The following is a 26,760-nucleotide window of genomic DNA, read 5'->3' on the forward strand; positions in this document are numbered from 1 at the left end:
CTTCCCTTTGCATTCTTATTAATAGGCATTATTGCATAAAGTCTACTGATACTATACAACCCAGCAACATGTGTTGGTGTTCATATAAATAATAGTTTAATATATATAGTTGATAATAATAATAATAAACTTTGTGATTAAAATCAATACATTAGAGTCTAGCTTGAGCATTCTTATGGGTCCCACAAAAATTGACACAACATTAATGTCATTCATTAAAGGTACGTGCATCCAAAGCTGCTCCTTGAAATGTATGCATTGTTGTACTTAGTAAGCACACTTGCATTCAACTTACAAAAAAGTGCAAGCGCAATTATTTTGCTTACCGGACGCAAATGTCTCAAGCATATTTCCCCCTTCTTGTGGCTACAATTACACTGGGGAAATAACCCTACATTTATGTGAATATAAAACATAGTTACTTCCATTCAAACTTGTACTTTGCACTTGCAACTTGTGGTTGTAAATGAACCTTTATGAAACCGTAAAGGGGTAATGTAAATAAAAAATAATAATGGAGTTTTTGCCAATGTTTAGAGCTGCTCACAAGTCGTTGGTCTGTAATCCGTCAAAAAGGACACAAACATGGACTTTATTTGCGGTAATGAATCATAAAAATGACCCCATTAGAATACATACTAGACTCTGACAATATTGATTTGGCTCAAAAATTATTATAGTTATAGATTAAAGTTATTTACAAAACTAATAAATGCTAATACATGTTTCATAAAAATATATATCTCATACATTAAAGCATTATGAAAATGTAGCCTTGTCCTTAATTTGCTTCTGACCAGAACAGGGTTTAGGTGAATCGTGTACAGATATTTGGCATAATTGGGTAGTGGCTGGGGCAGAACAGTATAAGGACCATTTTTCCCATTGGGGTCTAACTTTACTTGACAGCAGGGACAACCAACCTGGGGGCCCCAGATGACCTAATAATAACTGGGCCCCCCTGGGAGGAGGACCTTTCTAACTTAGTAGTAGGGGTCCCATAATTAGTGATATTGTTCTTACTGCAAATTGACATAGGGAGAGATTCTAGAATTAATAATATGGAGGCATACATTTTTGCAAATTTTGCAAATTTATAAGTGGGAGAACAAAAGCAACAGCAAGGTTCTATATAATTGTAAATGGATATACATTGATAGTAATAATGTAAGAGGATACAAATTTACAATAATGGTCAGATTCAATTAATATTATGGGTGGTATAGTGTTTCTTTGCAGGTTGAAAAATCCCATTTCCCTGTACATTTTATCAGTCATATAGCACATTTGAGCATGTGCCATAACAATGGCAGAAGACATCTGCTTGTTACAGGCAGCATAATTTCCACATTTGTAAAGCATAAAGATACATTTTTGTGATTTTATTTTGTATATTTACACATATTGAATTATTCAGAAAATAAAAAATAATGATAGAAAATGTTTTGTGAGGCTACCTTACAATTAGGGGCATTTTTGTCCTATAAAAATGCAAAAATACAGGCAGTTTATTTTGTGTTCAGGGCCTGTAAAATAAGCCATATATGGGTATCTGCATGTTGGGTATCTTGCTTATTGATACAGATGTATGAATAAAACTATTTAGGAGAGCTGTGATAGAGAAACAGTAAAAGTGGTCAAATTAACAATTCGGTTATTAAAAAGATTGAACAAACAAAAAATTACATTATTAAATTATTTTGCAATTGCCACACAACATGTTTTGGGCATCACAGGCCCTTTTTCAAATAAAATACATTTGTATTGGTGTGTTCAGGAGTATGCAGCTTTCAAAACCAGTTGTGTTTTTGTAAATATAAAAAATATGTTTACATTATATTACTCTATATTTTTTCACATTAAGCATGCAGCCTACAGGATGTTTGAGGCATGTGAACTTCTAAAGATAATGCAATAAATTTCACTTTTAATTGATGATTTTTGGCTTCCCCGGTGCTCCGTTTTTTGATTGTATTTTTTTGCTATGTTGTACTGTTGGGATCGCAGTGGATGTGATGCATGTCGGAGCTAGCCTGAGATAGGTAAGTGCTCCCACTACCATGTATGCTGGACTTCTATATTTTTTCATATTTTAGAAAATATAAAATAATTTAGAGCCATATAACTCGTTACAGAAGTAGAAATACACATATATTTAGTTCCTTAGTCCTTGCTATACAACGATATCAATGCATATCTTAAACCCAGTAAAAATATATTTAAAATATTTTTTAATAAGTTAACCCTTCTAATCAATAGACCTCTTTTGGCATTAATGTATATTTTTATTTCCTCATGTGTGTCGACACCACTTATACTGCTACCAAAAGGTGCTCACATGACTCTAGAAGCACACCCAATAACATGAAAAAATAACTCACATTTGATGTAGTTCTTGTGATTCTGTGTTGTGTCTCAAAAGTTTCAGTAGCTGATTCTTTTCCAAAGTTGCACGTACAAATGGCATAAATGTCACAGACATCACCTCATTATGGGTGCATCGCCTCATGTCGGCAGAGGGATGGGTCGAAGATACATGATGCCTTTTCCTTCTGATGCCTGATTAACCCTTTAGGTTGCAACTGAAGTAGCAGATATCTGAAACTGGAAACACCCTACTGTTTCTTTCAGATAAACTGAAGGGTGTGTAAACAGTTGATTCCACCATACATTGAAGTTTAAATATACTTTTTTAAATGAATAAGTAGAAAGTTGGGTGTAAGGGAACTTAAGTAACTAAGGGGCATATAAACCTTTATAATAGTGCTTATGGACTTCACCCCCCAGGCTTATTCCAACATATACACTTGTATTAGAACATCAAGTTTGTAGTCTAGCAGCTCTTCTCCATTCTCCATAGCCAACATCTTAATGCATGAAGATTCATTAATCACAATCCTGCCTTCTCTCTGCATACAAAGCTGTTTGTTATTTTGTACATGCAAATGAAGAAATTGGTATGTAGTATTCTCACTGCTAAATCCTTTTGCATCTGTAATTAGGTCTAGGTTCTTTACGTTGGAAACCTGGGGAGTGCTGATGGCAATTTTATGAATGGCTCATGTTCCCTTTAAATGCATGGATTTTAAAGGGGAACTATAGCAAAAATGAAAAATGTAATATAAGCTTCATCATACTAAAAGCAGAAACTTTATAAATACAATCAATTAAGGGGCAGATTTATCATCGGTCAAATTTCGAGGTGATGGGAATTTTTTTAAACTCCCATCAACTCAAAAATCGAATTAAAAAAAGATCAATCAAAATGTATTTAAAATAAGTTTTTAACTTTGGGTGAATAGGTTGAAGATGCACTAGCGTTGCCTAATTTGCATATGTCGGGAAATGATAGTAATGAAAGTTACATGGAGGTATATGTTGCAGCAAATACATTACATTACACAAGTCCAGGGAACGTTAATAAATAAAATAGAGTTGTTATAATGCCCTACACATGAGCCCAGTGTATAGTTTATGTTCCATATGTTAGAAAATGTAGGGGGGAACCCGGTTACCCAAAAAAAATGTTACGGACCTTTGCAGGCTATCACTGCGAAAAAAGGAAAAGACGCCAGCGTTTTTTGTGACTGATTTTGCATGAAAAATTTAGGAAGTCCTATGCACTCCATTGCACTTTGCCTGGTCTATGCTGGCGAAGACAAGTCTGGCGAATGAGGTAAAGTTCAGTAAAATCCGCATCTTAGTGAATTTGTGGAGTTATGTCCGTTCACCAGAGAGAAAATTCGCCTGGCGTTAGAGTGTGAATCAGTGTTTGCGTCTATCTCCTTTACTAGCAAAGTGACGCCTGCGCCCGTTAGGAAATCTGCAAAAATTTCGAAATTACGCCACACTGGTGAATTTACACTAGCTTTACTGACTTCGCCCTTTAGGGAATCTGCCCCATGATGTCTAATGAGTTTAATAGAGTGAGCTCTAATACATCTTCTAGGCAAAAGAAGCCCCCCTTTAAGATACATTGGATCTAACTGTTAATGATTATCTGATACTCAACTGCTGCATGAAAAGAGAATGAAGAGAAACAGATGCCGAGAGAGGGATAGTGAACATAAACTTGATTATTTAAGAAGCAATGCAGTATATTTAATTGATTACCTGTATATATAGAACGTTTCTTATTTCAGTATGCTGAAGCTTATATTAAATTTTCTTTTTCGCAATAGCTCCCCTTTAAGGAGCACTGGGTATAACCATTACAAGAAATCATGCTCAAATGATCATTTGTGTATCTTTTTTTTTCCAGAAATGTCTGCTAAATAAAGACATTTCAGCAGGATTTGGATTCGGCGAATCCTTCTGCCCAGCCTTACCAAATACTAATCAGCATATGCAAATTAGGGACGGGAGGGAAATCGCTTGACTATTTGCCACAAAATAAGGAAGTAAAAAATGTTTTCCCCTTCCCACCCCTAATTTGCATATACAAATTAGGATTCAGATTCGGTTCAGTATTTGGCCGAATCTTTCGCAAAGGATTTGGGGGTTCGGCCGAATCCAAAATAGTGGATTCGGTGCATCCTTAGTGTGAACAGCACACGGATTTAGGGGTGTGAACAATCGATGTGTCATAGGTGTGAAAAATGCAGGGGGGATTAAAGGTGTAAACAATGTAGGCGTTTACTGCCACAGCAGGAAGACTTGCATGTGGGGGGCCACACAAGGGGGGGCATGGTCTGCCAGTTGGACAGCACTGGTTTAGAGTATTAATAGAGAGTTTAGCACTGGTTTAGAGTATTAATGGTGCCTTTACTAATTTGCTTTTTCCCCTTGCTTGATAACTTGACTATTCCAACATTTGTAATATTGGCCTTGGTCTGAACTGCATGTATGCTTTTTGTTTTCTGCCTGGCCTGACTAAATTCTATATCTAGACCAGACCGCATGTAGTTAGTACTCTTGCAAGTCTTCCTCAAATAGTTATAGAAGTCCCATATTTCTCTAGAACCCCTTGGGGAGTTGAAGTTATTGATGCAGAATCCAGAGTGTATGATCTAGTGCTTCATATGAGATATTACAGTTGTGTAGTACCATCTTATAGTGACAGGATGTTTGCCTACATGTCAGAAAATATACTGCTTTGGAGAGCTCTAAAATTTAAGTGGATTTAAGCTGCATGTATTGAAAGAACATTAATTCCTTCCTTATTTTATTTAGTTTATTTCTTAGTTTGTATTTCTAGTTGAATTTTTTCTCTATAGTATTTTCTTATATTAAAGATTTTTAAAAGCAACCCAATGCATCATCTGCTGTTTATTTTTCTGTTCTGCTGTTTCTATAGCGATCATTAAACTAAGTTTAAAATATCTGTATATCAGGAAAAATATAAAAAACAAGTCTGTCAAGGGAAAATACAAATCTGTCCACTTCACTTGTTATGAATAGTTCTTTATGTCTTACATTAGCCTAACTGAATGTCTCCTTTCTTTTCCTCCTTTCTTCATCTGATCAAGAGCATGATTTATGTCGTAGGCACAAGGACTAATTTCTTTATTCCTATGAGGGGGAAATTTTTTGCTATAATTATATGGTTCTGTGAACCTCTACAGCATGTTATTCAGTCTGGATCGTTATCAGTGACTGAATGTTAATTGTAATACACATATAAGGGTGTAAAATAAGCTAAAGGTAGTCATGCTTCACTAACTTAAAATATCCACCATTTCCCACTTGAAACAAAAGCATAGGAAGTTGGGGAGTTTTGCACAAATAAATATTCTTCTTGTGTTACTCTGAATTCAAGCCAGGAAAGCAGCAGTTTCATGTTAGTAAGTTGTCTTCATTGTGTCACTAAAAAACTTGATAAAAAGACATAATCAACCAGTTATCAAGAAGTTAGTAATATCTACCTATTGCCTGAAAGAAATCAAATGGTTAGCTGTTCATTAAAGAATTGGGTGAATTTTTTATTAAAGTTAAGGGGCAGATTTACTAAGCTCGAGTGAAGAATTCAAATGTAAAAAAATTTGAATTTCGAAGTATTTTTTTGGGTACTTGGGTACCCATCGAATGGGTCAAATTCAATTGAATCTAATGATTCGAAGTAAAAATCATTCGACCATTTGATAGTCTAAGTACTGTCTCTTTAAAAATTACCGTATAAGCCGACCCGAGTATAAGCCGAGGTACCTAATTTTACCTACGAAAACTGGGAAAACTTATTGACGCTAGTATAAGCCTAGACACAACTACAGCCCTGTCTCCCAGCGCACATTCTGCCAAAGCGACCCCCCCAGCGATCAACCTGACTTCTTTGTGCATTGTCCCACTACCATGTGCAGAGGGTGCTGTTTGATATTGCCATCACTGTTAATCTTTCGTATAACCAACAGAGGGCACTGTGTGATATTGCAGTCACTGTTATTCTTTCATATAACCAACAGAGGGTGCTGTGTGATATTGCAGTCACTGTTAATCTTTCATATAACCAACAGAGGGCGCTGTGTGATATTGCAGTCACTGTTTTTCTTCCATATAACCAACAGATGGCGCTGTGTGATATTGCAGTCACTGTTATTCTTTCATATAACCAACAGAGGGCGCACTGTATTCTTTCATATAACCAACAGAGGGTGCTGTGTGATATTGTAGTCACTGTTATTCTTTCATATAACCAACAGAGGGCGCGCTGTTATTCTTTCATACAACCAACAGATGGCGCTGTGTGATATTGCAGTCACTGTTATTCTTTCATATAACCAACAGAGGGCGCACTGTATTCTTTCATATAACCAACAGATGGCGCTGTGTGATATTGCAGTCACTGTTATTCTTTCATATAACCAACAGAGGGCGCACTGTTATTCTTTCATACAACCAACAGATGGCGCTGTGTGATATTGCAGTCACTGTTATTCTTTCATATAACCAACAGAGGGCGCACTGTTATTCTTTCATATAACCAACAGAAGGCATTGTGGGATATTGCAGTCTCTCCCCAAGTGAACCGTTGGTATAGGAATGATTAAAAGTGACTGCAATCTTAGCTACTCAGGTCGGGTACCGCTGACCCTAGTATAAGCCGACATTTGGGATGCTGAAAAACTCGGTCTATACTCGGGTACGGGACTTCATACTTCGCCACTTTAAACCTACCAAGGTGTAATGTTAGCCTATGGGGACCTTCCCCAGCACTTTTCTAAAATTTTTTTGATCAAATAAAAATCCTTAGATTGATCTCTTAAAATCGCTAGAATCGTTGGATTTGAAGGATTTTATCGTTCAATCGAGCGATTTTTATTTCGATCGTTCGATCGAAGCATTTGCTCTAAATCCTTCAAATTCGATTTTTGACCCTTGATAAATGTGCCCCCATGTGTTCTCAGTGAAGCAAATACCTAATGAGCAGGCAAATCTTCACTTGAGCAGATCAAGTTCTGCTAAGGCAGACACTTATTCACATATTCATATATGGCTAAGGCCACTGAAAAAGGAGGGATTCAGTGTTGCAAAAGATAGTTTTCATACCTCTGTAGACATTTAAAGCTCTCTACCATTAATGAAGCAGTTTAATCAATGCAAACTTTTGGTTACTGAGAAAACAGTAGAACCCAGATTTGACGTTCCCCAAATTTATGTCCTAGATTATTCCCAGATTATTCGTGGTCCCATGTGCTAATTTTTTTCCTCGGTTTTTCTTTTTTCCGAATTTTACATTCGTTTCACTTACTCTCTTGGAAACGTCAAAGTGGGGTTCTACTGTATTCATATTTTCTGTTTTATATCTTAAAGGGGTGGTTCACCTTTAAATTAACTTTTAGTATGTTATAGAATGGACAACTTTTTAATTGGTCTTCATTATTTATTATTAATAGTTTTTAATTACTTGCTTTCTTTTTTCCAACAAACAAATGCTCTGTAAGGCAACACGTTTATTGTTATTGCTACTTTTTATTACTCATCTTTCCATTCTGGCCCTCTCCTGATCATATTCTATTCTCTTATTCAAATAAATGCATGGTTGCTAGGGTAATTGTGACCCTAGCAACCAGGTTGCTGAAACTGCAAACTGGAGAGCTGCTGAATAAAATGCTAAATAACTCAAAAACTACAAATAATAAAAAATGAAAACCAACTGCAAATTGTCTCAGAATATCACTCTCTACATCATACCAAAAGTTAACTCAACAACCCTTTAAATGAACATATAGATAAATGCTGGGGAGAAGGATCCAGTTCAGTCAAATTCACAGCATCTTTTGTCATCAGAAATAAGATTCTTTAGAAAATGATTTTGTTTTTAAAGCCACAAGATTTAGATATACTTTTAATGTAAAGTTGTAAGTGTGAAATGACAGAAGCAGAAAGAGATAGAAAGGGATGGAAATAAGAAACGTTGAAGGGTATATAAAGGAAAAAAGAGCTAAAGGAGTAGCTGAACAACGTGTTATATGTAATGAACGTTATAGCATATGTTAGGTACAGCAGAAATATATTTTGGTTTTATCTCCTGTGTCAGTATCTTGTGACTTTAGTGTCGCTGCACCTAAACCATCTAAAGCTTGAAGAGGAAAGCGGCAAACTTGCACTCAGACAGTAACCCATGGCAAGCATATTTACGTTAACTGTTCCTTCAGCTGGCTGAACAAAGTTTATAATTAATTATTTGCTATGGATTGTTTAGACTGGTGCAATTTTGACCAGTGTTGGTAAATGAGCATCATGGTGTCTGACAAATCATTATACAGCAATAATAGCAGCTACTGATAGAACATTATAAAAAAAATGAGAATGACTAACGTAGGCCACCCATGTTATGCAGCAACATGGTGGCAAGCATAAACCCAATTATATGTAAGGATTTCAGTTCACTGTACACTTCCCAAAGGGTGACTACAGTCAATGCAATTAAAATAAAGTGAAGAAAAATTAACAAGAGGCCTGCAGCTATGAGCTATATTTGCCAAATAAAACCTTCTTCATTAAAGTTGCCTAACCATGTGATAAATTTCGGATAAAGGTGCAGGCACAGCACATTTTATGTCAGCATCTTTAAAGTGCAAATGATTGAAAATGTAATTGTAAGCAACTTTCAGTATTAAAAAAAAATTATTTTAATGTTGTTTGTAAATGTAATTGCTATTGAGAAAATATTGACTTGGCATATAAAAGTGTATAAAGAATGGTAAGAGCCATTGCTCTGAGCACACAGAAGACTGAATACAGTGCTTGAAAAATAAAGCCAAAATTGTTTTCATGTTCCTTTTTGCTCAAGAAAAGACATTAAGAGGCACACTAAACCTCAAATGAATCTCATTGTTTTGACTCATTATTTTGTTGTGACAAATCGTCACAATCAAGTGTCAATTTAAACCTTAAGACTGACACTGAAAACTCGATTTTTTTGAGTTTCCACTGTAAAATCGTTTTCGGATTATCAGACAAAAAAACTCGAATTTTTCGGATTATCCAGCAGAGATTGCAATTTTCAAGAAATAACTTCAGGGACATCTGTCATTGATTTCTACATGACCTTGACAGGTTTGAGACGGCATATTTTCAGATTTGGATTTTTAGCAGCTTTGGAATATGACAAATCTCTAAAAAAAAAAAAATTCCCATGAAAAATTGGAGTTTTCCCCCTACAAACCTGGATCAGAAAAAAATTGAAGCTTAATAAATGGGCTCCTAGGTGTTTCTCACAGCCTGAAATCAAAATCAGTAGCATTGTTAAGAAGAAAATTGAAAGAAATTCCAGACTGATTCAGTGAGTCCTGAAGCCTTCTGAATTCATGCATGACAGTGTGCAAACATTTGGTCCAATTTACAGCATACAGCTACAAGGCCTGCTATTAACGTCTTCTTAGTCAGTAATCAAGTGCAGCATCCGGTTTCCTGAAGCTTTATAGGAGAGTTTTTTTCCTCTGCCCTTGCACGAAATAGTCCCATGCGCTAAAAATCCTTTATTTGCTGGACAAAGACGCTAGCTAGTCTGCTAAATTATTCCCAGTAGTATTCAGTTAAATGCTCTTTTTCTGTTCCGTCTGATTGAATACAGGCTACTTGTGGCTTATTATAGTAGGCTGCTATTAACTGTGACCAGCTTTTCATGTTACTTTTTCTGAAATTTCACTTTTCGTAACCTTTGCATTTCTCTCTTCACTAAAGGTGTGAGATTTTAACTTTCACGGGGTGCTTCTATAACAATTTTTACAATTGACATTCATTTTTTTAAGGTATTTGCATTTTTAGACTGCTAATACCAGCCGTTTGGCTCAATTGAGAATCAGCAACCCTGAGTTTTATTGAGCCAATCTCTGCTCCGTATAGCTGCACTCAAAACACACTCTATTGCATGTACATGTTTCTGTGAATTTGGTGCATGTTGTGGCTAGCTTAGTGTGCTTCTCTACAAATTTTTACAATTTACATTACTTATTTTTAGAGATTTGCATTTTTAGACTGCTAATACCAGACTTTTGGCTCAACCGAGAGTCTGCAACCCTGAGGTTTATTGAGCCAATCTCCGCTCCATATAGCCACACTCAAAACACACTCTATTGCAAGCATATGTTTCTTTGAATTAGGTGCATTTTGTGGCTAGCATTTTTAGAGTGGGGATGCACTTTGGACAATTCATTGGGCACAATTCTGTAGTGCCTACTGACAAAATCCACTATGTAAACCCTAGAATTACTGCCAGGGTGGCAGTAGCTCCTGGGTTCAACAGGGTCAATAAAAAGCACTTGTGCATGATTCATTATAAGAGGTAGGTGGATGCAATGGCAGTCAGGAGTGTGTTCAGGTGCAAGAACCTTTAATAAATGAAGTCAATATGAGCAAATATTGTTGAGGACAGCTCTGAGCTGGCACCTATAAACTGAGCTGGGATGAGGCCACTCGAGTACAGAAGGGGTTGTTAGAAAGTCAAGGCAGGTTGTAGTATAGGGAACTACATTTTCATACAGGTACATCAGATAAAACTTTCAAAATGTTCTCAAGTGTCAGAGATGTCTTATCCATATGGATCACAATCCACTTTTAAGATTGTTAATAGAAAATCTCAATCCTACTCATATAAAATGCTTCATTGGAGTGTAATGCTGCGTGCTTAGATATCTATCCTTGTAGGTAAAATGTGGATAGCTGACAGATGATAACCTGCTTTCAGCAAATATAGACATAAAAAGATCAAATACTGTTTTATGTTTTCCATCGCATGTATGGCCGGGGGAAAGTTGTCTGAAGAGTTTATTGTATAATGTTCATTATGGGAAAGTTCAGTATGCAGAAATAGGACACACCGGCACAACATGGGTAATTTAAGCAGGTAAAACCTTGCTCGTTTATTGCGGATGCAACGTTTCGGGGCGTGACCCCTTTCTCAAGCATGCTTGAGAAAGGGGTCACGCCCCGAAACGTTGCATCCGCAATAAACGAGCAAGGTTTTACCTGCTAAAATTACCCATGTTGTGCCGGTGTGTCCTATTTCTACGCTGTTTTTGAGGTTGCCCACTAACATCGAGCACCTGGGAGTCGTTGGAGTCTGGACGGCCAGGGTGTGCGAGTGTAAGTCTTTCTTTTTGCAAAGTTCAGTATGCAGCCTTACAAGTTGATGGGTTGATCAGCTGTGTAACAAGCCTGTGCTATACAGTACAAATTTTCACAATACTGGAAAGACCACAATACCATCAATGAATCGGGAAATGAGGCTGACCTGGTAGGGCTCTGAATAGCAAAATTAATTATGGAGTAAAGTGTAAATGTATTGTATGCTGAGTGAACAACTGCTTTCCATTTGTGCTACTTTGCAGGGTGTACTCACTGACTACTGTGTGATGTGCTGGATAAGGAAACATTTCAAATATAAAAAATATATAGGAACAAATCTACAGTTTCAAAACATTTCACAGAATACTTGACTGCTTTTCAGTAGTTGGTATAGAAAGAGTTACTTAGAATATAATGGGAGATAATATCGCAAAATGCATACTGCAAATGAAAGTGAAATCGAGTTTTTATCTATGCAACTGCTTCCCACTTGTATAGTTATATTTATTTATGATTCTATTTGATTAAGAAATGTATCTATATATACGCATCTCTTTTAAAGTCTGTATTAGGATTTCTAGAAAATATCAACCAGTAACCAGTGGTTGGATAATTCCCTGTGATGTGTTGCACCAATTTAGCCTATGACTAAGTGCCTGCTAAGGCACGAAAAGCGTAAGGCATGTGTTTTGTGATACTTATCTTTAAATAAAAATTATTTTAACTGCATTAGTCTACATTGTGATGGTTTGTGCCAGCCTGCTGAATTCTGAAAAATATGATTTACATCATTTAAGCTGATGGTGGATACTGGCTATGCTCATTGCACTCACTTCATAGTTCAGAATCATTTAGCCATCAGGTGGTTCATCACCAGGGGTGGCAAAACGTGTATGTCTTAACCTTTACAAATGTATAAAAATGTCAACTTTAAGGTACAGTAGATGTGGTTTTAAACAAGTTTTGATGAAGAAGGCTCATCAGCCACCTGCCCTAACCCCCCATTGAAATAATTTCCTGCAGCCCTTCTCTCTGTCTATCTCTCATTCCAATTCCAATTATCTGTTATTCCCTATATACTTGCACTTTGCTTGCTATTGCTTACTACCTAGTAATTTTTTATGTTACCCTATACTAGCTAATACTAAAATAATACTATGCCCATCTTCCCATACAGTTTTAACCATCACATCCTTCCTCCTTTTAATGTTTTATATCTTCGTTATGGCTGGGTGTCGGTATGCAGACTCAGTGGGCATGCATTCCCCTGCTTCAAGTGAAGAAAGAATGAAGCAGATATATAAAGGCAGCGCTGTATTTAGTTTTGGTGCCACCCTAGGCACTGGAACTAACTGCACCTCCAACTCACGGAGGTAACATAGTTACATAGTTCTGGTATGCGTTATTCCCGGTTTTTGACACAGTGAGCCAGGTTCCCTTCAATTTCCTAGCTCTACGAAGAAGAAAGTTCCCTGCAGTGGCTTAGGGGGATTTTTAATTTTTCATAAAAAAATTAATCAATTATATAGGCACCTTAGGGCCGCCCCCTAAAGTTGCCACCCTAGGCACAGGCCCTTGGGTGCCTATATAATTGATTATATCAATTGATTATATGTTCCCCAGCTACAACCACCCTCTGCCACCCTCCCCCCATACCTTGTTTTTTCTTCTTGTGGCCGTTATCGGGGGCCAGTGGGGGAGGTCAGGGAGTAGCGCCCAAGGTCTTAGGCAGGGAGTGGGTCCTGCTGGCTCAGTCTGACTTTGTATTCTGGTGAGGACAAATACACAAGGAGGAATAAGAGGTTGCCCTGTCACAGGTCTGGACTGAGAAAAATAGGCCCTGGCATTTCAGGTGCACAGAGGCCCAATCAGCCCACATAGAGGCCCAAACAACCCCCATCAGCCCACTAAATACTGACTTTCTATGGGACCTTATAGCAGCCCCTCTGGCACTGTCATGCCCAACACGGAAAGCAGAGGGGATGGAATAACAAGACTTTTGAGACAGATCTTGAATACCTGTGGAATATAGCATTGGGTCGGACATTCTGGAGCAGCACCCTTATGTATAGCATTGTGCTGTGGCTCTGACGTTTGGACGTTTTCTCAATTGGTTAAAGGGTGGTTTACATCACAAAAATGCAAGTATCCCCAGGGGCAATCCTGAACCCTCCGCTGCCTGAGTCAGCTTTCCTGCTGCCGACCCCCCTTCCCCCCCTGCACTGACCTTTTCACTGCCAGAGGGGGTCAGGCGGGGGTCCCGTCGATAGTGAAAGAATGAAATTGAGCTCTCTGCACTAAAAGAGACAAAATTTCCAGTTTGAAAACCAGAAATTTGGCTCTTAAAGGAGAGACCTGGAAGATGGCTGCTGTGAACTCCGATCCCTGAATCTGAACCGAGGGGTAAGTAAAAAGTTAGGGGCATGTACCCGGGGTAGCAGATAGGCTAGGGGTGAGGAGGGAGGGGGGTCTATGTGGGGCGGGGGAGTTTCTCAACTTGACTCATTGACGCAGCGCCCCTTGTTATCCCAGCAGATTAAGTCATTTTAACTACACACCTAATGTATGTGTATAAAAAAAACAATTTTTTAAGACAAAAACATTTACTTTTAAATATTTTTTCTATTGCAGGAGTTAATAGAGACACAAGGGGAGGGTATCGCTAACCCCTTTTTATACAGGACCACATCAGCACACTGCAAGCCAACATACAGCTGAGTACTGCCAGTAAGAGCTTCAAAATCTACTGAGCATGTCTGCCTGCAATCTCCTTATTTGCATGCCTTTCCTCCTATTGGTTGATTAACTTTACAGGAAGTAAAGGGCTCTTTCCCTTCCAGACTGCCAGCTATGTAGGATCAGTGTGCTGCTGCTAGGAAATTGGTAACCTATTTCTGCCTTGGTAATTAAATGTTATCTTTAATACTGACATTGCACAATTTTTGTAATACTTTCCTCCAAAGTGATACGATCTACAAGTAACTAGGGTTGTAAATGTCTGCTGTGATCCATGCTGAGGGAGGGAGAGCATGTCCAAAGCATATGTGTTAGTGAGCGGGTAATGTTTTCTGCAGCACATGCTGGAGGGAGTGATTTGCATAATTTACCTTTCGTGTACTAAGCTGTGTCTCTTGCAAATCTCCTGCAGAGATGCTGGGGAGGGAGTCAGGAGTGAATGTATATTTGTATAAGTAAGCACAGCCTTCAGTCAAACTTCCTAGACATGCAGTAAAAATGAACTCACAAGTGCGGCATATTTATTAACACTGGAGACAAACATCGCTGGTGATGTTGCCTGTAGCAGCCAATCAGATCTTTGCTTTTGTTTTCTAACTTGTAATCTAATTGCTGATTGGTTATAAGGGGCAACATCACCGGTGATATTTGTCTCCTATGTTAATAAATATGCCCCAGAGATTACAATCTCTTTCGGTGTTTAGTAAGCAAGTATTGATGCTTATGCAGTGCAGTACACGGGACTCCTGTACTTACTATATTATATACATTGTTTGAATTTGTGGATGATCCCATGATGGGCAACATGGTGTTAAGGGTATTTAATGCAACTGTGTTCATTGTTTATGTATTGCACCTGAGGAAGGGGTTGATTCCTGGAAGCATGTGTCACATTTTCTGCTGAATAAATGTTTTATAGGGGGTGGTTCACAGTTAAGTATTTGTGTTTATGCAGTGCAGTACGGCCAAGAGTAGCAGCTGAGCTGGTGATATGTCAACAATCCCATGTGCCATGCACTGCCTAGAGATATAAAAATCTGCCCCCGGCAAAAGTCCTGTAATGCTTCCCAGTATATTGATCATATTTAGGAATGTTTAAAGAGCACCACGCACTCTCCAGCTGGGGGAAACAGTACTTTTTTTATAATTAATAAAATAGCCCCACCAGCACTAGGCCATCCACACCAGGAGGGAACTCCTGGTACAGGTTGACATTTGTGGCACAGGGAATTGTGCCACAGCATTTGCTAGTTATACAAGTGTATCGGCATACAACATGGCCACCCACACCAGGAGTTATCTCCTGGTGAGGGTGGACTAGAATTTGCGGGGACTATGTTTAAAAAAGAACTATTGTTGCACCCAGCTGGAGTGTGGGCTCTATAAGAGTGACAGCAGAAGTGATGGCACGGCACACCATACATGCTCGTGACACCACTTTTGCCACAACCCAGACCCAATACCCCGTAACCCCTCACCTTTGCCACCAGATATCATAGGAATATATCCAGTGGCAAGGGAGAGGTTTTTTGTTGCAAAAAAAAAAATGTATTTAACATATAAGCATCTGAGGGCTGCCCCTTAAAGCTGCAGGCATAGCCACAGGCCCTCGAGTGCTGGCAAATATGACCCAGGTGATAGGTGCCCTTTAAAACAGCACATTTAGCTTTTTGGATACATATTCACACCAACATTTTGTTTGTTATGCTTGAGGGAATGTTATTAGTTGTTTTAGGGGTAGCAATCAATGATAAATCAACCGTTTTAGTTCAGATCCCTTAGAAAGTTTTGTTGCTAAAGAGAAACTTGTAATCTGTAATATTGCTATTTCTTTCAAAATTTTCAGTTCTGTCTTGCTATGTTTTAATAATCACTTTATTATTGCAGTGGTTTCCCAAGATGTCAGAAGATCTCAAGAAAAGATTAGAATTTCCAAACTCATTAATTCAGGCACAGGTATGTTTCTTTTTTTTTTTTTTTTTTTATCACTTGCCATGTGTCTATGACAAATGACTACAATTTCTGCCAAAGAGATATCACATATAAAAGACTCTGAAGCTCTCTTTTTGCCAAATTTAGAGGTAAATTGTCTGTTCACCTCGAAGTTAAATAGGCTGTGACTGGCTAAAAAGTTAAAGTTTGCTACACCTCAAGCCATGTAATTTCATGAATAAGGTGATAAAAGGAACCAGATAGCATTCCTTTCTGGCGTGTGGCTTGTGTCATTCCCATCTGGAGCACATCGCCAACATATATAAATGGCACAGTGCTCTAGCTCCTCACTTTGCCTGGGAGGTTAAAAGCTAACATGCTGCACTGTCCCCTTCAGGAGTGGAGGATTCACTGCAGTGGTGAAATTGCCTTAAGTCATAAATGTGAGGGCCATCTTAATAGCACTCTTTATTGCACACTTGGAGGCACTGGACAAATACATGCCACCGAGCCTCCAGCCATGGAAAATGTGACTCTTTGTGCACTTTCGCTTTAATTTTCTGACGGTGGGATTGAGCTTTACTTAGTGGTGAGATATTAACCCTTTTGTCACATATGTCATGTTAGACAAGGCAATGGTCAAGCACAGTTTGTTTACTAGACCTGTAGATACACGTGACACAATTTGGAGGAATAAAGTGATAATAAATTGTTGGGTGAAGCATATAAAAATGCTTAAACTTATGGCTGGGCTCTGACCAAGAGAGTGTATTATTATTTTTAGGAGAAAAATGTATACACCAAAATCCGTAGTAGAATATAGTAGTAGAAGAAATTCTCAGATCTTGTAACAAATACAAGCCAGTTTGATAATTTGTACTGCTTTACTGCAATTTGAATAATAAAATGAAACATAGTTTCATGCATAGTTACATAGTTATTTTGGGTTGAAAAAAACCCCCCACAGTTCGAGTTCAACCCCTCCAAATGAACCCCAGTGTACAAATATACACACACTGACTTCTCCATACACTCACATAAACTAGATATACTGTATACCAATATCTATACCAATTGTAGATTTTAGTATCACAGTAGCCTTGGATATTATGCTTGTCCAAGGAATCATTCAAGGCACTCCTAAAGGCATTAACAAAATCAGCCATTAGTAAATCACCCGGCAGGGCATTCCACAACCTCACTGTCCTCACTGTGAAGAACCACCTACGCTGCTTCAAATGAAAGTTCTGTTCCTCTAGTCTAAAGTGGTGGCCTCTGGTGCAGTGATCTTTTTTACCCTGTGATGCAGTTGGAAAAAGGCTGTCCATTTTAGGCAAGCAAAGGACATCAGTATCTCTTAGCATTGGTGCCACAATAATGTTTCAGATGACATATGGCAAAATCCAAAAACATTCTCCTGTTAGAGATTCCTGGTTTAAACATCACAAAAATATTTCCTGACTGCTACCAGACAGGTAAGAAATTAAAGAGGCTGATAATAAAAAGCAAAATGCAATAAAAGATATATTTTTAAGTGCAGAGTGAAGTTGCATAAGACTTGTATAGCTTTATGTTTGGCTAAACTGAGCTAGAAAACTGAATGGTGCAGCATTGCCTTCATTTTAAGGCACTAGTCTTAATATACACCTTATTACTAATTCCATGCCTTTCCATATATGTGCTGATTATATAACATAGTGTGGTGCATGAACACGAATGTTACCCAGCATGTAAAGCCTATTTTCTTTAGGTTATGTCTATAAGAAGCATACCATATTTTTGAGTTATGTTGTTTTTATTCTAGTCAAAATACAGTACATCTAGTTTCTAAAAACGTGTATAAAATGATTAAAAATACAGGGACACTTCTAATGCGAGTTGCTTCCCTGCACTAATTGCATTTAAGCTACATAGCCAAATTTTTTACAGCTGTTGTATGTATGATATTATGATTACCTTCTACTTTTTAATAGGCGGTGACTCAGCTCATTGCATCTGTGATAAAGGAAAATGTCTCATTGGAGAAGATAAAACAGTCCTCAAACCAGGTAAGATTACAACAGAATAAAAGGGAAAATAAAACAGTCTAAAACACTCTAAGGCTAGTGCCACACTAGGCTGTTTACAAGTGTAGGCCGAGAAACAGTCCCTCGACTCACATTCGTGGTAGCCCTGTGTAATATTAGCATAAGAGTAATGGAACACGCTTTGTTTCCATCTACACAAATCTGTGACATGCATAGCACACACCTGTCAGTGTGCATATCCCATATTTAATATTTCTCTTGAAATATTAAGATTTGCATTTGTTGTTAATTGCAGCAAATACAAGGCTTAAGTAAATAAAGTCCTGCCAAACATCTAAGATCTGTATAGTAAGGCAACAGTTGTATTGTATTGTAGGTATAAATGCAGGCCAAGAAACAGTCAAACTGCTGACCCCATGGTGTCTTCATTAACAGGTACTATGCCAGCCTTTGTGCAAATGCATACTTGCATGTTTTTGTGCAGAAATCCAGAATAAATGGTGAAAAACATACCTGTTCCCAGAGAAAATACAAAACTTTGTTTCCTCAGAGTTTACATACTTTATGAAACGGTTTCCTTTTCTGGTAGGGGGAATTAGGAAAATACAATAAAGAAGTTAAAACACAAGGCACTGAACCCTGTGGGAACAGCATAACTATTCTATACTATAATGGTATTTTCTTTAGTTTTAGGGTTATACCCTTTCTGGTACAGACAGAGTGGCTAGGTGATATGTACCTGACTTCTAGCTTGATGATGAGTCCTGTGACATCATGTGTTGGTTTTTTATATAAGCAGAGTGTTTGAGACCTTTCTGGATAATTTCTGTTTTTAGTTTAGTTTTGTACTGTAGCAAACAGAACCACAATTTTGTCTCAATTACCTGTAAAAATTAAATTCCCATTACTTTAGCAACCTACATCTGCCTGTTTGGGAAAAAAATCAGAAGAATATACACAACCGTGTGATAAATTCAAACTATTAAACATCAAGTATAGTTAAACCTTGGGTAAGACTTATGTCTCACTGCAAGACATAGGGGCAAATTCACCAAGGGTCGAATATCGATGGTTAATTAACCCTCGATATTCGACTGGGAATTAAAATCCTTCGACTTCGAATATGAATACGAATGAATAATCCTTCGATCGAATGATTAAATCCTTCGAATCGAATGATTCGAAGGATTTTAATCCAACGATCGAAGGATTATCCTTCGACCAAAAAAACTTAGGCAAGCCTATGGGGACCTTCCCCATAGGCTAACATTGGGTTCGGTAGGTTTTAGATGGCGAACTAGGGGGTCGAAGTTTTTTTCTTAAAGAGACAGTACTTCGACTATCGAATTCGATTCGAAGTCGTAGTCGAAGGTCGAAGTAGCCCATTCGATGGTCGAAGTAGCCCAAAAAACACTTTGAAATTCGAAGTTTTTTCACTTCGAATCCTTCACTCGAGCTTGGTGAATTGGCCCCTTAATGTTAGCTGGTAATTTGCCCTACTTTTTTCTTCATTATTGATCCATTACTGCGTTACTTTCTTTATATATGTAGAAGCATGGTTTGGCTGCAATTGTGCATCTTCTGTAATGAATTTTGAGGGCAGGAGATCTATTATAATATACCAGCATCTGGTGATCACATTGAGATCATATTTAAAGTATGTCAAATATAAATGAACGCCAAGTACAGTTAAGATCTTTTTGTTTGGCTTTCTCGTGAAAAGCTGTCTTAAACTTTAGCATAATGAGAACATATATTGATGAACATTTCAAAACTCAAAGCTGCAGGGAGAATGCACATCATTTCACCCACAGATACATAATGGGTGTCTGCTTTATTAAATCAAATGGAATACATATACTCAATTCATAATTAAGGCAATTATGCTTTTTCAGACTCCAGCTCTGAATATTCTTTGGGAGAAGTGCTGCAGTCAAAATGTGATTGTGAGGACAGCCTGCTGTGAAGCACTGGTGCTGCTGGTTGAACAGGATTATGCTGATTTCGATTATGTTCTTAATGGAATTCTGAACCTCATCCCTTCTGCTGGGTAAGTGACTGACTGTTTAATAAGGCTAATGCATTGCTACAAGTTGCAATTCTGTGGAGAAAACACAATCTGCCTTTTGCTTTGTCTTTAGAATGCACTGGCTGGTATGTCATCTGCCTGTATGTGTACCCATGGAATTGATTTCTGTGTGGAAATGCAAATTTTTGCTTTTTCAGCCTAAAATTTGCCATCTGAGAAAATGGAACTGGTTACACTAGCTTAATTAGGTGGCGCTGGGAATTACTACTTATACATGGATTTCTATAATATGGATCAGTGATTTCATACAGCCACGCAGTATGTTGTTGTACTTGCCTCAGCATTTCTTTATGTAGGTGAGGACATATTATCTGGAAACTTGTTAACCCGAAAGCTCCAAAATACTGCAATGCCTGTTTTTCATAGTGTCCCATTAGAAAAATAGTTTCTAACATTCTGATGGTTTTCTTTTTCCCTGTAATAATTAGTCAGTATCTTGTACTTAATGGTAGCTAAGCTAGCATAAACACATGTTGTTGGCAAAGTGTTCCTTTGTAGTTTTTTTTATGTTTAACTATTTTAGTAGCTTTAAGGCACAGTGCTTCAAAAAACAAAAATACATCTTATCTGGAAAAGCCTAGGTACTAAGCATTCCAGATAACAGATCCCATACTTGTAGCTATCTTTAATTAAAAACTGTCAATTTCTAAAACACACCTTAGAATCTCATAATATCTGGTAATATCGGAATGCTCCTTCAGGCCAAGAAAATACATTAAGGGTAGTCTTGCAGTCAGGAGATGACTGTTTCCTATAGAGCAGAGTATTTTAATTCTGATATTAACTTCATAGATTTAATATTACAGCTATTTAGGGCTGTATTTTTAATAACTGAAGCATATCACTTTCTGTCTGATGGGGTGGGTAAATTATAATTTACTACTGTTTTTGTCTTCATTTTTGGAGGGCTGTATGCTTATTTTCTTGTGCTTGACAACAAACATCTTTGAGGGAAGGGGGGACAAATTAAGTGCTCAAATTGTTTCTCAATTGATTTCTATCGGAGTATGCGCTTTTTTTGTTTTCTCTTTTTCTTTACTAATAGTCTTTAGTACATCTAAATGTGTTTGCTTGCCTGGAGGTGGCATTAACCTTTATATCCATATAGCTTACTTTAATGCTTAGCTTACTTATTTCAGCCTTTATTATCATATCTGATTTCAAGTGGGGTCCAAATGTTTACATACCGTTTGCTAGTATTTAGTGGCATTGCCTTTTCATTGCTTGAACCAAACTAGCTTCTCACAATATAAACCAATAAGAGAATTGGTTTAAGTGGTCCTCCTTGCTTTTTCAATTCAGTCCAAACATTGGCAATGGGATTCAGGTGTGGGCTTTATGACGGCCACTCCAATGCATTCACTTTGTTGTTATTAAACCATTTTACATCTTTGGATGTATGCTTTGGATTATTGTAATGCTGGAAGACAACGTTTCAACCATGATGTCTTGAGGAGTTGCTTTAGAATTTATACATTACCCTCCTTCTTTCCTCAGCCAGTAATTAGTATACATAGCCTCTGAATTGTTTACACCTAGATAAAGTCACCACACTTTTCATTAAGCAAAACTTCATTCCCTGGGTGAGAGCAAACACAGGACAATCTGCCCAACCCCTGCGCTTTAATACTGCTGTTTGGGTTTTTTTTTCACACTTACTTAATCAGATGGCCTGGCACATTTTTTCATTGATTGAAAGAAGATATGGCACATCCAGCAAAAATGCCAGCAGATTATCAGAGTAGAAGGATGTTTAGGCAGCAATTTATATGGTGCTTTGCATAAATAAAAATAAATATAGCATTTTAGGAGGGCATCAGGGGCAAATCTATAACCCTGTATTCTCTTGGAACCTTTCCTTCTTCTTGGTGGATGTTGATGTTTGGAACCTATCTCCTTCACGGTTCACAGTTTGTTCATCCCTGGGAGTCATTTTCAGCCTTCTTCCTGAATGATGCAGAGTCTGTGTGGTTCCTAAGATTTTTATTTTTGATTATAAATGTTTGTATAGGTGCTCGTGGGACCATTTGGTTTTTAGAAATTGTTCCTAAGGAGAAAATGTGGAGGGCCACAATTTTGTTTCTGAGGTCTTAGCTGAGGTTCTTTGGATTTTCCCAAGTTAATCAAGGGCAAAACAAGGAGTCTCTAAGGTATATCCAAAAATACAACCATAAGTGAACTCAAATTTAACTAATAACTTAGACAATTATTATTAATTTTTCAATAAGAAGATTCTACAAGTCATTAACCATTCTATAATCTTCAAGACTGTCAAGTGTCAACTTGGTGCATATTAACTTTTGACAGGACGGGAAATCATATATGGTAATTAAAAGCTGAAATAAATCAGTCTCTTAGCTATTACTTTGAAATCACCTCATGTACAGTAACATGATAGCTGTGAAGTTGAAAAAAAAAGTGACTTTGAACATGTTTAGAATAGGTGTATGTAAGCTTTAGGACTCGCTGTTCTACGTGCTATGCAACCACCATAATATTGCAGTTCACCTAGAGGAGGCCAAGAATGCTGACAGGGTTCCAATGATGTCTGTAGTCTTTGCAGCAATGTCATTTAAGTTTTCTGTCAATAAACAAATCCCTTTATGTATTTCTCTGACTTGAGTGTAGATAAATCTAATGTACACCTGTGGACTGAATAAAACACTCTATGAAAAGATAGTACCTATAGTATTCCTATAGAAAGAACAGCTCTTGCATATAAAATAGGATATTTGTTACCAAGAAATCCTTTATACGTAGATGCTGGATGAACAGATGAATTGCATTACTGATCCTTTAATTATGATGATAATGTGGGGTGTGCAGTAAATATCTTCAACATATTTTTTTTTTTTTACTGGTACAATCCTTACATTTTGTTCTTTGTCTCCTCTGTTTATTTTTTGCCCATTGTATTCTTTCTATAGTGACACCATCCTTTTGATATGCTGTTTGTGCTTAAAACAAGATTTGAATGCAAGACTGTTGGTGATCACTGCCAGTGGTCTTTGTTGTCTTTTTCCTTGCATAATGTAATTTCATATACATGTTATTGTTATCCTTACATTACAAGAGAAAGGCAAGCAGTTGGTGAAATGGTAAAATGTACTGTGGGCTCTGAATACCAAAAATATTTTTGAATTGGCTGGACAACTGATAAAATATTTTGATTATTCCTTGGAAAATACATGTTTCAACCTGCTCTCTGTTTTGTGCTTGTTAATGTATAAATTATACAAACACTTTTTTCTTAAATAGGACTGTACAAGGACTACTGAAATGTGTTTGGCGTCTCCTACATATTCAAGCAAGGAATGGTGAAAAGGATGGGGAACATAAAGCCATGGCCATTTATAAAATTTGGTAAGATACTGGCGCAAGTTCAGATGTTTGATTTAGCCATCTGAAAAGCTTGTGTTGTGTATTATGTAGCACACAATAATAAACTGTTAACATGCATAAGTAAAAAAAAACAATTCAAACTGTTTTTTCTTTATTATATACATAAAACAACACAGTGCTGTTTGGAGAATAGTCTAATGTGAACATGCATTATGTGTTTGCCTGCTGTGCTTGGATACTGAAATATGTAAGTGCATTGGTAGCAGGTGCTGTATTGCTACTGCATTAACCATGTTCAAAGTCACCAGTCCACATACAAAGAATAAACTTCCGTCTGCACATGGTGAAGTTGCCTTTGAAAACAGCTATCACGTGAACACAAATTAAAAGTGCTACCATATGTTTGTGTATATGTAGTAGGGACCACTGAATAAAGAGTTCCATTATTGTGCCAGACCTTTACTGCAAGGTTCTTCTAGGTGATGGGGCAGCTGTGTGTTTTATGTAATATGTGGCATAGCCTGCTAGCAGTTTTACAAAAAAGCATGAGAGGCAAGTGACTTGGAATATTAATTTTGTTTTTGTTTTAAAAAGCACCGCAGACATTTTAGGGTGATATTACGCTTAAAAGTGGAAGTATTTCTTGTCTCTGCTGTATAGACAGCTATAGCAATAGCTCAAGTATATAATTATTATAGGCACATCATATGGCAGCTCCTGAAAATTAATGGATCCTTTATCCAGTCCATATCCCATACAGTACTAAGTTTTTGTTTCCTTATACCTTGCACTTTTTTAAATTAATGGATAATATTTCTTATACCACTCGAAAAGCAGAGGAAAATGTATTGAAATGTACACGAATCTGCTGATGTGCAGGCCAGTCCGAAGTCCATGACTTTAGACTGCCGGCTTCCTGTTTTATAGATTCGGCCTACACCGCACCTTTTGTGATATCAATCAATGGGTCAGGTCGGCGCAGTTCTATAAATTGTGGGGGGGGCGCAAGTGCGGGTCCTGGTTGGGTGCAGGTCGAGGTCTTCTTGGCCTGCACATCACTACTGCTGATGCATTTGCCCAAGGAATTCCCGTGGCAGAAATAATTCACCTGTAAATAGGTGTACACTCCTAAGTCGTAAGGTACATTATTGATTTTGAACATTGTTAATTATGCTCCTGAATATACTCATCCAGTATTGATCATGTTTTATGTCATTGGTAGAGGAATGCAGTGTAAAGTAACGGCATGTCTCTTATCCAAAAACCTAAAAATTCTAAATGATGCCAATTATGAGAATTTCTTGTATAGTTAAATATTATAGAGTATAGTTTAAGCAAATACATACATTTATTAATCCCATACCTGTACAATCAGAAGAAGCTACTGTATAGCTAGATCATCCAAGGATACTTCAATCGTAGCTCAGTTCATGTGAATTAAGACAATGTATGATTTCTAACAAAAGGTTTGTTATTTTTTCGGTATCCATGCATAACTCACTATGCCTAGTACACATGGAGGGGAGAGTATTCAGAGTGGGTCGAGACAATAAACAGCAATGAACACACCACTGAGTTATAGATGTATATAGTTGCTGAGAGAAATAAAGCAGAGCTGTTTTATACATTCACTTCTGAAAAGTCATGTTTATCACAGCCTGAAATCACAATTAGTCCACCTTGGGTATTAATACCAGTAGCATTGTAAGAAAGAAAAGTGACAGAAGTGCCACACAGCCTCGGTGAGTCTCGCAGCCTTCTGTATTCATGCATGACAGTGCGCAAACATTTGGTCCAATTTACAGCATACAGCTATAAGGCCTGCTATTAACTTCTAAGCCAGTAATCAAGTGCAACGTCCTGTTTCCTGCAGCTTTATAGGACAGGTTTTTTTTCTCTCTCCCTCTGCACAAAACAGTCCCCTTTTTTCTTTGTGAAATCCTTTATTTGCTGGACAAAGACACCAGCTAGTCTGCTAAATTATTCCCAGTTCTGTGCAGTTAAATGCTCACTCTTTTTCTGTTCCATTCGAGTGAATTCAGATGACTTGTGGCTTATTATACTAAGCTGCCATTTACAGTGACCATCTTTTCATTTTATCTGCAAATGTGAGCACATTGTTAGTCCAGAGTAATTTTGGTTTGTGTAACCTTTGATTTTCTGCTGGTGAAAATATGCTGTGCTTTTACCTTTATACAGTACAATCAGCTCCTAAGGCTAATAACACTTCAGCATCTTTGTCTGCATTTTGTTCACTTTGTGTTTTCTGGGAAGACAGTAGTGGCCAAATACATGAAACTGTCCAATTTTGGGGCCTATGCATGCATTTGGGACTTCCTTAAAGGAACAGTAACACCAAAATTGAAAGGGCTTTAAAGTAATGAAAATATCATGTACTGTTTGCTTCATATAAACAAGCTGCTCTCTACCAATGGTGGAAATTGAAAAAGGCTATATGGCACAGGTTAATGGAGAAACAAACCTTTAATTAAAAAAAAACCTACCCCCCTACCCTACATAGACACCCCCTCCCTCCTCCCCCAGCCTATCTGCTACCCCTGGCAAATGTCCCTAACTCTTTACTTACCCCTCTGTGCAGATTCTGTCCAGCGGAGTTCACGGCAGCCATCTTCTTATCTTCGGAATGATACCGGCTAATCGACTCATGCCCAGTTGGAGCAATTTCTGTCTCGCGACAACTGCGCATGCGCCGAAACTCACGAAAATTACCTTAGTGCCAGTCTCATTCCGAAGATTACCAAAGCGTCTGAAGATGGCGCCCTTGAAATCCGCTGGACAGAATATGCATGGAGGGGTAAGTAAAGACTTAGGGGCATTTGCCCGCGGGGGGCAGCTAGGCTGGGGGGGAGGGGGTCTATGTAGGGTAGGGGGGTAGGGTTTTTTTTATTAAGGGTTTGTTTCTCCTTTAAATAGTGGATAATAGCTAACACCATTATGTTCTACAGAGCTTATCCTGAGCATTTTCTCCTTTGAATGGCTGCCCCCATTGCTACACAGCAACTTATTTATATAAATAAAATAGTGTTTCTGAAGAAGCAGTTTTAGCAGTGCAGGGCAACATTGCATTATATTTTTATTACTTTAAATCTTTTTTTTGATGTTACTGTT

General features: G+C 37.7%; 2 protein-coding genes across 5 annotated transcripts in view; one reads left to right on the plus strand and one right to left on the minus strand.

The window, feature by feature from the left end:
- The window catches only part of mllt3.L (myeloid/lymphoid or mixed-lineage leukemia; translocated to, 3 L homeolog), a 133,165-nt gene extending 130,714 nt beyond the window's left edge, over positions 1-2,451 (minus strand). Inside the window, exon 1 of the mRNA XM_041563693.1 lies at positions 2,382-2,451. The gene's annotated coding sequence lies outside the window, so the exon portion shown is untranslated. The remainder of the gene's footprint in view (positions 1-2,381) is intronic.
- Positions 1-26,760, plus strand: part of focad.L (focadhesin L homeolog) — a 136,416-nt gene that overhangs the window by 1,543 nt on the left and 108,113 nt on the right. For 2 of the 4 annotated variants that reach the window (XM_041563647.1, XM_041563663.1), the window contains exons 1-5: positions 14,253-14,407; positions 16,129-16,197; positions 18,147-18,221; positions 20,096-20,250; positions 23,548-23,652. In XM_041563647.1, the coding sequence (XP_041419581.1) occupies positions 16,141-16,197; positions 18,147-18,221; positions 20,096-20,250; positions 23,548-23,652 (392 nt within the window). In that variant the 5' untranslated portion in view covers positions 14,253-14,407; positions 16,129-16,140. Of the gene's footprint in view, positions 1-14,246; positions 14,408-16,128; positions 16,198-18,146; positions 18,222-20,095; positions 20,251-23,547; positions 23,653-26,760 lie in introns of those variants that run through there. The other 2 variants (XM_041563652.1, XM_041563655.1) reach the window with 2 other exon arrangements.

This window comes from Xenopus laevis, chromosome 1L (assembly GCF_017654675.1).
Source record: "Xenopus laevis strain J_2021 chromosome 1L, Xenopus_laevis_v10.1, whole genome shotgun sequence".
Classification (NCBI taxonomy): domain Eukaryota; kingdom Metazoa; phylum Chordata; class Amphibia; order Anura; family Pipidae; genus Xenopus; species Xenopus laevis.